This window comes from Coptis chinensis, chromosome 9 (assembly GCF_015680905.1).
Source record: "Coptis chinensis isolate HL-2020 chromosome 9, ASM1568090v1, whole genome shotgun sequence".
NCBI classification, from domain to species: Eukaryota; Viridiplantae; Streptophyta; class Magnoliopsida; order Ranunculales; family Ranunculaceae; genus Coptis; species Coptis chinensis.
This window is the reverse complement of record NC_141464.1, coordinates 5,308,220-5,319,606: the sequence shown is the minus strand read 5'-3', so window position 1 is coordinate 5,319,606 and position 11,387 is coordinate 5,308,220. Positions and strand designations below refer to the sequence as shown.

At 36.4% G+C, this 11,387-nt stretch overlaps 1 protein-coding gene across 1 annotated transcript; it reads left to right on the top strand.

The window, feature by feature from the left end:
- Nucleotides 1-6,941: 6,941 nt before the first annotated feature.
- On the top strand, nucleotides 6,942-10,179 carry LOC147474515 (uncharacterized). The gene is made up of 5 exons (XM_086585103.1): nucleotides 6,942-7,448; nucleotides 8,443-9,057; nucleotides 9,148-9,331; nucleotides 9,410-9,588; nucleotides 9,637-10,179. The coding sequence occupies exons 1-5, from the start codon at nucleotides 6,942-6,944 to the stop codon at nucleotides 10,177-10,179; spliced, it is 2,028 nt and encodes a 675-aa protein (XP_086441229.1).
- Nucleotides 10,180-11,387: the final 1,208 nt, after the last annotated feature.

Genomic DNA, 11,387 nt, shown 5'->3' with positions numbered 1-11,387 from the left:
TCAATTGTTGAAAAGGTCCTAAATGCAATTATAGTAGAAAACAATAAAACTAAACTATAATGCAACTATACTAAGAATAAATAAAAAGAATGAAGATTCGACTAACTTGGATGGTAGATCTTTTCTTCGAGATGTCCTTCAAGCTTCTTTCTTTCTTAAAAGGATGGATGATGCGGCTAAAATTACCTTAAGATCCAAAATTCTAATCTTGAAAGAAAACGTTAAACATAAACAACTTAACCCGGCAGCGGAGCCATTTGACAAGCCTCTTCTTGTGTATGTAGATAGTGTATGGTCGTTGAACAAAACAGAAGCGTATCAAAACCTAATTATCCCTCAATAAGTAAAAGATGAGTAGGGTATCGTTCCACTTTTAAGTGTATGTTATGTGAATGACAGGACTGGAAAGGGGGTTTAAGGGATTAAAAACTATGATTGTAGAGATTATAGATTCTAATACTAAACTAAACTAAACTAAATTAAACTAAACTATTGAGAATTTATAAGAAAGAGAATTCAAGAGATTAGAATCCACCAATACTTTTAATCTATGACCTTCTGCTTCATGGTTGTTCTTACAAGTAGACTACAATTAGGTAATCGAGCGAGTGCCGATGCCCTCTTGGACGAAACATCATTAACAATTAACTCTACTTAAGGTTGTTTCTATGTTTATGCTATTAATATATTCTTTCCTTTTGTGTAAGCTCGGGTAGCCATTTAATGTATTACCAAGAGCAACATCAAGGAGTACTTCCTAATAGGGCGGCCATTCAATGAATCGATCACCACTTAAGGCAAACACAAAGAATACTTCCCCTAGGTAGCCACTCCCTGAGCTACCCCTTCTATGGCAACACAAAGAATACTTCCCTAACTCTAAAAAATTATACTACTAGAAGAAAAGTAAAGAACACTAGCATGATATTAATATTGCAAAACATAAACCCTATTCTATACTTCCATCCCCTGGTGTGGGCAATATAACTAATAACTAAAAACATAAAGAACTAACCTGATTGAAGAACACCATGAACCATAAGAATCATTAAACCTTAAACACTGGCTTCATCTCCTCCCTTGAAGGAGAAGATTAGCCTTCCATAAAGAAGGAAGAACACGAAGAACGAGAGGGAGAAAAGTCGAAGAACATAAGACTAGAAAGACTAATTTATTAAGACTCAGCTAGTTAAAACCGATATTTTATTATTAATCTCTCTCTGCCTCAAGTTCTAGAGACAAAAATATAAGTGAATTGGCCAATTACATGAGGCACTTAGGTCCTCTATTTATAGAGGTTACAATGAGCTTTAGAAGCATTCCAAACCGTCATTTGTTTCCTAATACAAATATACTTCTTTCAGAGTCCAAATTCGTCTCCAAAACTGAGAAGAAATTGGCTACAGTGTCGATCCATGCGTCTGGACACACTATTCATGTGTCTCAGACGCAATCAATGCGTCTGGACGCTCGATCCATGCGTCCCAGATGCATTAACCAATTTTGTCTCTTTTGCTCTATCCTTCTATCCTCTTTTGCGGGCTTTGGTCCAAGCAACGAATCCTTTGGTCTTGGGCTTCCAAATAGGCTTTAAAATAGGTCCAAGTCACATCTTTAATAGCTCCAATTCCTTGCCCTTCTCCATGATTGTCAACGGGCTTCCCATGTGATCCATAATGCTCCGAATTGCTCCGTTTTATCCCTTTTTCTCTAATATTCCACAAAGCTCTCTCTTTGACCTGTAGAATCATAAAACATAACTTACAAACACTATTAGTCCATTAAGATGGCTAAACAAGAGGCATAATCGAGGGTTAAATAGCACTTTTTGAGCACTTATCACCTTTCTTATATCACATATTTACATGATCACATCTTGCCTCAAGATCATAAAGTTTGCGATCGTGTCAAATGTGATGCTTGGAAATATTGTATCATCTTGACTACAGATGGTCTTTTGCAACTCTATCACAAAGATTCAAGTCTTAACCCTATGTTTCGTTGTCTAAGCATATCGGAAGGTTTATAAGCATTCCGGCCTATGTGGAAATCACTCCTGGGGGCGAAGTCTCGCTCATAGAGCGATGACACAAGGGTACTGGTGGCCATACAAGAAAAATGATGCTAAGTGTTTGTTCGAGAAGTGTGTTCCTTGTTAGAAATATGATAATATGGGAAAACTTCCAGCGAACGGAACTTCATCCAATCTTGAGCCCTTGGCTGTTTGCAAAGTGGGGTTTGACATTGTCGGTCCACTTCTGAAAGCCCCTGGCAGTGTTCGTTTCTTACTCATCGCAACTGATTATTTTACCAAGTGGGCAGTGATAAACACCAAAAACTATAATATTAAACCCCATTGAGACATAAAAATTTGGTTAATTATGTGTTTAATAATAATGAAATAAGTATGTTTTCGTACTTTTGCAGGTCTTTGCAGTAAACATGAAAATATTGGTTAAACCTGCGTTAAAGCACGGGGAACGATGTATATATGAATTCTTCCGAATCAGCCATGTGAAGCCCAACAAATCCGCACAGATCCATTAAACTTCCGAAGCTCCCACCTCTTGAACCAGGACTCCGAATGCGACAAGTGAGCTGCTTCGGACAATCGTATGATGAACTCTATGATATAAGCGGAAGTTGTAAAATTGTCAAAAGACTGGACCGCCAATGGACTGCACGTTGACCCACTATGCGGGCCCGCAAGATTTGATGAGTCATCATACAAGTCAAGACAAAGGTGCAAATAATTAGTGCAAAAGTGACACCTTGCATGTAGTTAATAAAGTTAGATGAGATTAGGTGTTAATAGTGAAAAAAGATAGGTGTCACTTTGTTGTGGATTGTGTGGTTAAGAAGGAAGTAAATGTGGTTTGGTGTTTCACGTGGGAGGAAATGAGATTTCTCTCAAATGAAGAAAAAAACAAAACAAGGGGGAGACACTCCATTTACTCCCTTGACTTTTTTTTCCTTTACCATGCATTATTTTAGTTCCTTAGGCTTAGATTTTATTTAGTTTTTTAGTTTGGAACAAAAAGCTTGTAATAGTTTTAATGGAGGAAACTTTGTGTTCCTCTTGAAAATAAATCTCACTTCTTCATGCAAGTGAGTTGATATATATAGTTTCTTATTCTATTTGTTCTCTTTATCTCTCATTTACATTTATATTTTATACTTAATCCTTTATCCTAAGGATCATGAGCTAAAACTTCCCTTTGTGGGGAGTTAATGATATTCATGTGAGGGATAATCTTTGTTATTTGATTTAGTAAGTTGTTTAGGAAGAACAACTAGACCTACATCCTATCCCAAAATGGTAGTTGGTGTAGAGTCTAGTTAGGAATCAAAGTGATGAGCTTAGAGATAAGTCATTGCTTTGATTTTACATGCTATCATGTATGATCTTAGAGATGAGTCATATACATTAGGGATCAAGTTAGTTTTTATTAGGACTTGTCTAAGAGTCCTAGGAAGATTAAGATGCACTTACTAAAAATCAAATAATAGAGGTTATCTTCACATGAGGAAAATTAACTCTCCACTTTTGTCTTAGTAAATTTTTATTCTTGCTTTAATTGCATGTTTAAATAACTTAAGTTTTTATTTTATTTTGTGCATTAAAAGAAACCAAGTATATAGTTAGTATTAATGAAACCTTAACTAAACTTACTCACTAGTTTCCAAAGAGCAAAACCAAGTTGTAAGTGGTCATAGAATTTAGGTTGGTTCGAATCCTCACTCAAAACTATACGAACATGAAAATCGTGAGTAAGGAAATACTTTGTTTTCGCATTTTGGCCAAGGAAGAGATTCAAATCTCTAACATAGCAAAAGGTGAATATCAAAATGGCGCCGCTACCGGGGAAATACTTTGTTAGTTCCAAATTTTTTTAGTTCCAAATCTTTAAAATGGTGTCGTTGCCATTCTAAAGACCAAAGACTTGTGCTACAGACTGGAAATTGCTCCAAGGGGAACCCCCACTCTCATCCTTCCTTCATTTTTGTTTATTTCTTACATTGTTGTTTTTTTTTCAACATTTTTGCCTCACAAAAGACCTGATCACTAACGAATTTTTTGTGGTACTTCCAGGAACAACAAGTTAGGACCGGGAAAGTAAACTACACAAGAATCTAAGGTTGCTGTGAAAAGTTTAGCTCATTGTGGGAGAATCCTCCGCGTGCGCGGTACTGGACTCGCGTCTGCAGGTGGAGCCCACATCCGCAAGGTGTCTTTTCTCTTTTGCTACTCATGTTCTAGCTCCAGCATCTACTGATATATCTTGAGACATATCCAGGCCTAACTCTCTGGAACTGTAATAGAAAATTTAAATATCTTCTGGGATTAATTACGTCGACGGATTGAAACGTCTGTTTCATTTCTTTGGCGGACTAGCGGGATGCTACAGGTTCCATATTTTTACTGTTTTTGCATGAATGCCATGTACGTAGTTATTATGTATTAGTTTATGGATTATTATTTACGTATTAGCCTAGAAATATGCATGAATCATGTTTATACACATGTAAATATTTATATACGATTAACTGGGCATGAATTGCATATTAATGTATATATCACTACTACTATAAATAACCTGCCATCTTAAAAGTAATCAGCCTTTTTTTGATTATCGCGCAAATGCCCTTACCAAGTGTTGAGAAAAAAATAGATGAGTGGGCTTAACAAATGGACAACATAGTAATTTGCTTTTTTCCTTTCCATTTATAGCCCAGTAGTTTAATAAGAGTAAAGTGCATATACAGAGGTTTTTTTTGTCTTTTTGAAGATGTTATTAAATGTACGCACCTTTTCTTTATGTCGCCGCCATACAGTGTTTAACGCATATGCACAATCCACATTAAACATGATGCCCTTACCAAGTGTTGAGAAAAAAATAGATGAGTGGCGAACAAATGGACAACATAGTAATTTGCTTTTTTCCTTTCCATTTATAGCCTGTAGTTTAATAAGAGTAAAGTGCATATACAGAGGTTTTTTTTTTTTTTTTTTTTGTCTTTTTGAAGATGTTATTAAATGTACATACCTTTTCTTTATGTCGCTGCCATACAGTGTTTAACGCATATGCACAATCCACATTAAACATGATTATGTATCCCATCTACTTTACTTTTTTAGTTGACCCACAGTGTTTAACGCATCTACAATGTCAACATTAAGCATGCCTATGCATCCTAACTCCTCTAACTTTTCAGTCTATTTTTTTGTTCCCATAAGTATCTGCTAACTTTTCAAAACAGTTGTGTGGTACCCGTTAGAACGCATTGGTGTTACCAATGCTTCTGTAGAGGAAAGAAAGAGTTTTACTATCAACCATATTTTCTTACCACATTATTTGGCCCTTTCTATACATATAGAGCTAGTAGTACAACATACTGCCCATTATCTCCCCAGATTTGACACCCGTGAGTCATTACAATGTGTTTAACCCCACCATAACTAAAAAACAAACCTGCTTTACATTTTATTTTATTTTTAAATATCCCCAACATTATTTTCTTTCCTCTTCAAATACTTGCCTCTGGCGCACTTCAGTGCAGTCGGCACACAATGTTGAACGCTTTTGCAATGTCCACAATAAGCATGACTATGCATCCTACCTACTCTACCTTTTCAGTCTATTTTTTTGTTCCCATAAGTATTTGCTAACTTTTAAAAACAGCTGTGTGGGACCCCGTTAGAACGCATCGGTGTTGCTAACGCTTCTGTAGAGGAAAGAGAGAGTTTTACTACCAGCCAGATTTTCTCATCACATTATTTGGCCCTTTCTATACATATAGAGCCAACATACTGCCCATTATCTCCCCAAATTTGACGCTCGTGAGTCATTACAATGTGTTTAACCCCACCATAACTAAAAAACAAACCTGGTTTACATTTTTTTTTTTTTTAAAATATCTCCAACATTATTTTCTTACCTCTTCAAATACTTGCCTTGGGAGCACTTCAGTTCAGCATGCGTAGCTAGAGTTTAATAGGAAAGGCTTTAACCTGCTTTATGCAGACAAAAAAAAAAAGGAATTATGCTATACAATGTTTATTTGTCATCGTCAGACACTCGAGGTATGCACTAATTTGCATTTTTTTCCCCTCTTTTGTTACTTAAATTCTAATGAATTCATTTTTGCAGGTTTGTTTCCTTTTTCCCTCCATTTCGATACAGTCGGACGTTTATTTGAACTATCCAAATTTAAGTCAGCAACTTTGAAGCCCATTTAGATAGGTAAACTAAAATGGAAAATTACTTAGCTCAATCCATTGCATTTGTTGTTTTAAAATCTTTTAGTCTATTTTTTTTTGAACTGACTACTAACTATTGTTGTATGAAGGTTATTTTAGGTCCCTTTGACGGAATTGAGTCAACGGAATTTTCGTACCGAGCAATACAAAGGTCCCATAAAAAACGTTATAGTATATTGTTAAAAAAAAAAAAAAAAGGATATGATCATAGTGCATTAATAAGTTAAAATAAAATGTTTAGTAAGTTACAATGGACTATGTAACATGTTATAGGCTCATAGTGTTTTTTTGTTCTGAGTTAAAATTACAATGAGCTTGTTGATAAATTGTATTTTGCGCCTTTAAAGTGATGAACTAGCATATTGACCTTAGCTGCTTTGAAGCTTGGCTTATGTTTACAGCCTTTTTTTTAACTTGCCAGTAACAATATATGAGTCAATAGTTTACAAAGATTTTTTAATAATAGTTTTGTTGACAATATTGTTAATTTTTTTTGCTTTGTTGACTATGTTGAACCTTAAAATTGTCATGTCATTAAATTGTGTAACTACATCAGATCCAAAATAGATACAAAATGCACGCAAAAAAAATAGCTAAATATTACATGTTTAGCATAAGACTCTACAAGCCGTAATTTGAATCATTCTACTTTGTGTTTCCGTTTGTTTAGCATTAGCATATGGAGTTGCATGGAAGTGCTTCGAATTTAGATCTCAGAAGTTATGATAATGCTCAACGACAACAACAACAAAATCGGCGAATTAGGGAACGAGAGAGGCGAGCCAATATGGATTCAACACAGGTAGCCCAGAGAAGAGAATGTTTACAAAGAAATTATTATCGACGAATCCGACAGCAAAGAAATGAAGCAATAACTGCTCAAAGAGCCCGCATGCGTACAGCGTGGGAAGCTCCTTCATTGATTCCCACTGATGAATCATTACACTCCAACAATTTAATACCTCGGAGGGTTAATCAGGTACCACACCAACAAAGAAATATTTCAAACCAGTTGGTTTGGGATGGTCGTCCTACGCAACAAAGGCGTTTAACTCATATAAGGCGTTATGCTCGCAACTTGGTCAACGAAGATTCAGAATTTATTGAAGCAACAACAACTACATCAGTTAGTGCAAGCAATAATTATAATGCATCATTACCCTCCAAAAATTGCATTACTCAGAGGGTAACTCAAATGCCACATCAACCTACAAATATTTCAAACCAATTCTTCTGTGGGGATCGTGACTAACGCTGGCACGGAAGACGGTTGACTCATATAAGACAATATGCTCGGAACTTGGGAAATGAAGATTCCAGCTTGATCAATGCAACATCTACTGCATCAGCAAGTGCAAGCAATGACGGTAATGCTAAACCCCCATCTACTAACTACTCCGCTGATATTTCAATTCAATCATGTCTTGATAAAGTATTTATTCGATGTATACCATGATATTGACAAAAATAAAATTGAACTTTGTTAAGTTCTAGGAATCCGTGCTGATGAAATTCCTGACGAATATGATATCAATACCATCAGTCCAGATGGGAATATCATTAATAACAGTAGTGACAGTGAAGGCGAGCCTTTCGTAGGTATACATCTAATCTTATGCTTGCGTTGATAATTAGTAAACTTTTTTTTACTTCGCTTATCACTTATAATTTTTATTTAATTTATAGAAACAGATGTAGACCACGAAGATGTCAACATGCATAACAAGCCATTCATTAAGAAGTACCGATTCTCGTATAGATCTTTGATGGAATTGGAAGAGACACTGAATGTTTAAGAAAAAATTTAGTATCTGTACAAGGTTAGATTGACTTCTTAAATTAAGAATATCTATATAAGCCATTTAATTGCATTAAGTAACTAGGTTTATGTAATACGTATATTAACTATCCAAAGTATGTTCCCTTAGGTGGCATTAAGAATAGTCGACAAACATGCTTTGTGACTAGAAGAAGGCGTAATCATAATTGCACTCGAGGCTATGATGACTCTTCGCATGTAGAAACACATCGTTTGCCACCACCTCAGAATTGTCCTAAATGTCAAGCAAAATTATTCAATCGTGAACCACCCAGTTTATGTTGCTCAAATGGGACAATTACTTTACCTCCTATGGTAGCGCCTACTGATTTGATTAATTTATATGAATGTCAATCAACAGTTGGTGTTGAATTTAGGAAAACATATCGTCGCGCATAAACCATGTTTTTCCTTCATTTCTATGGGGGTGGACATTGATGATGCTCTCGCTGATGGTAGGGAAGGAATTTACACATATAACGCTCGGGGTGCTATTTATCATCGTATTGGTGGCCTACTACCAAGTCCAGGACACATGCCCAGATTTCTACAAATGTATATATATGACACAGATCATGAACTTGAATATCGGATGGCTGAAAATGGAGTACTAGACCGACGAGTATTGTCTATCATCCATAACGTTTTAAAGGAGAATCCATACGTCCAAATTTTTCGACAAGTGTCGCAACGATTAACATCACCAACAGGAAGTCATCAATATAGCATTCCTACGTCTTCTCAAGTAGCTGCTATTTTAGTTGGTAGTGAAGATCCAAGTAACCTTAATGAACGCGACATCATAGCCCAAAGGATTTCTGGCGAATTCGAAAATGTTCCAGACACTGCAGGCTATTATGATCCACTTCAGTACCCTCTTCTACTCCCTTATGGCAGTCCAGGATGGAATTTACATATGTTTCGTTGCAATAGGGCACGACTTACATGTCAACAATTTTATTGTTACTTGCTACAAGTAAGTTTCTGACTAACATTTTATAATATTTTGTTATATACATATTTTTTAATCCAATTGAAAACCACTAATTTCTAATTCCCTTATTAGATTCGCCCAGATGATCCATCCCTTCTACTCCGTAGTGGTCGTCTTTTACAACAATACATAGTCGACAACTATGTTAAAATATCAACTTTAAGATTGAGGTGGATACGTAATCACCAGCAAGAAATAAGGGCTGAACTTTATCAAGGATTGCAAGACTCTTTAAGTTCGGGGGAAGTTCATTCAGGTACGCATTGAGTTTTGAAACTTATTAAAATTTAGTCAAATGGAAAACCTTACATTCATTTTTTATGTTAAATTGAAGGCAATGTGGGGCGCAAAACAATTTTGCCTGCAACTTTTCTGGGCTGTCCCCGTGACATGCATCGTCGATATCATGATGCTATGGCATTGGTTCAAAAGTATGGAAGACCAGATTTGTTTATCACAATGACGTGCAATCCATCGTGGTCAGAGATCGAAGATGAGTTGTTAAAAGGCCAGGTTCCAAATGATCGACCTGATTTGATAGTCAGGATTTTCCGTGCCTAGCTCGAAGAGTTGAAAAATGATATATTCGTTAAAGGAATCCTTGGAAAAGTGGTTGCACATGTTCATGTAGTTGAATTCCAAAAAAGAAGGTTGCGTCATGCACACATCCTTCTAATCCTTGATGAGGCCGACAAGTTAACAACTGCAGATGCTTACGACAAAATTGTTAGAGCAGAAATTCCAAACCCGACTATTGAGCCAGAACTATATGAGATTGTAGTTAAACACATGATTCATGGTTCATGCGATAATATTAATCCTAACTGTGTCTGCATGCGAGATCAAAAGTGTACAAAAAATTTCCCAAAACAATTCATTCCAGCAACTAATCAAGGAAGCGATTCTTATGCTACATATATGAGGTGGGACAACAACGCTTTCGCAACTGTTAAGAATCATGGTCGGCATTATCGTGTTGATAATCGTTGGGTTGTTCCTTATAATCCATGGTTATTGAAAAAGTACAATTGCCATATCAATGTCGAAATATGCTCGCGTATTAAAAGTGTCAAGTATTTTTACAAGTATATTTACAAGGGGTGAGACCGAGTAGCGATGGAAGTGACGTCGACAAATAAAGATGAACATGATGAAATAAAGCAATATGTAGATGGCCGTTGGATTTGCCTGCAAGAAGCCCTTTGGAGAATCTTCGAAAATATACCCGTCAGTTTATTCTTTGCAAGTACACTTGCAAAATATGCATGAAATAACCTATCAAGGTAACCAGCTGCTTGAGGATGTTTTGGCTGATGATAGGAACTCTCGCACGATGTTAACAGAATTTTTCCGACTGAATAGCATTGACGTTGCTGCTAGACAATATCTTTATCATGAAATTCTTGAGCATTATGTGTGGGATAAGTCGACTAAGCATTGGCAATCAAGAACTGCACAGAATCGGGTCATTGGAAGACTATTTGCAGTTTCCCCTATGGAAGGTGAGCGATTTTACTTGAGGCTGCTGCTGAACCATGTTAGAGGACCAATATCATATGAACATATGCGAACTGTTGGATCTAATATATAACCTACATTCAAAGAGGCTGCTGAGGAGTTGGGGTTGCTCGAAAGAGACAGTGATGTTTGCCAATGTTTGCTTGAAGCATCAAGAATGCATATGCCAAGTTCTCTATGGAAATTATTTGTTACAATTCTAGTTTATTGTAATCCTATCAGAGTACGTGATTTGTGGAATGAATTTAATAGCTGTATGGCCCAAGATTACGCCTTAGGGAGTTCTAACACAACCTATGTGACAAATCGTTTACTAAGCGAACTTAAGTTGTTGTTGGAGCAATATGGACATACAATTTCATATTATGATTTACCTCAGATGAGTGCTGACAAAGTTGACCAAGATGATATATCAAGTTTGGTCACAGAGGAACTTTCTATTCCTGTTACTTCAGAAGATCTTTCTTCTATCAGTCAACTTAACCATGAACAGAAGATTGCTTTTGACCAGATTCTTAGTTCTGTGCAGCAGAGGAATGGTGGTGTGTACTTTGTTGATGGGCCTGGGGGGCTAGGTAAAACCTACTTATATAAGTCTATTTTAGCAAAACTCCGTAGCAACGGACAGATTGCTATTGTAACAGCTACATCGGGAATCGCTGCTATCATGATGCCTGGAGGTTGTACAACCCACTTTAGATTCAAGATTCCAATTCCAATTACATCCACTTCCACTTGCAAAATAAGCAAAGCTGGCAGTTTAGGCAATTTGTTACGGCAGGCGAGCATACTGA

Coding starts and splice junctions, on each gene's coding strand:
- LOC147474515 (XM_086585103.1), top strand. CDS start 6,942: ATGGAGTTGCATGGAAGTGCTTCGAATTTAGATCTCAGAAGTTATGAT. Junction 9,058..9,147: donor TTTATTGTTACTTGCTACAA/GTAAGTTTCTGA, acceptor TTCCCTTATTAG/ATTCGCCCAGATGATCCATC. Junction 9,332..9,409: donor TTCGGGGGAAGTTCATTCAG/GTACGCATTGAG, acceptor GTTAAATTGAAG/GCAATGTGGGGCGCAAAACA.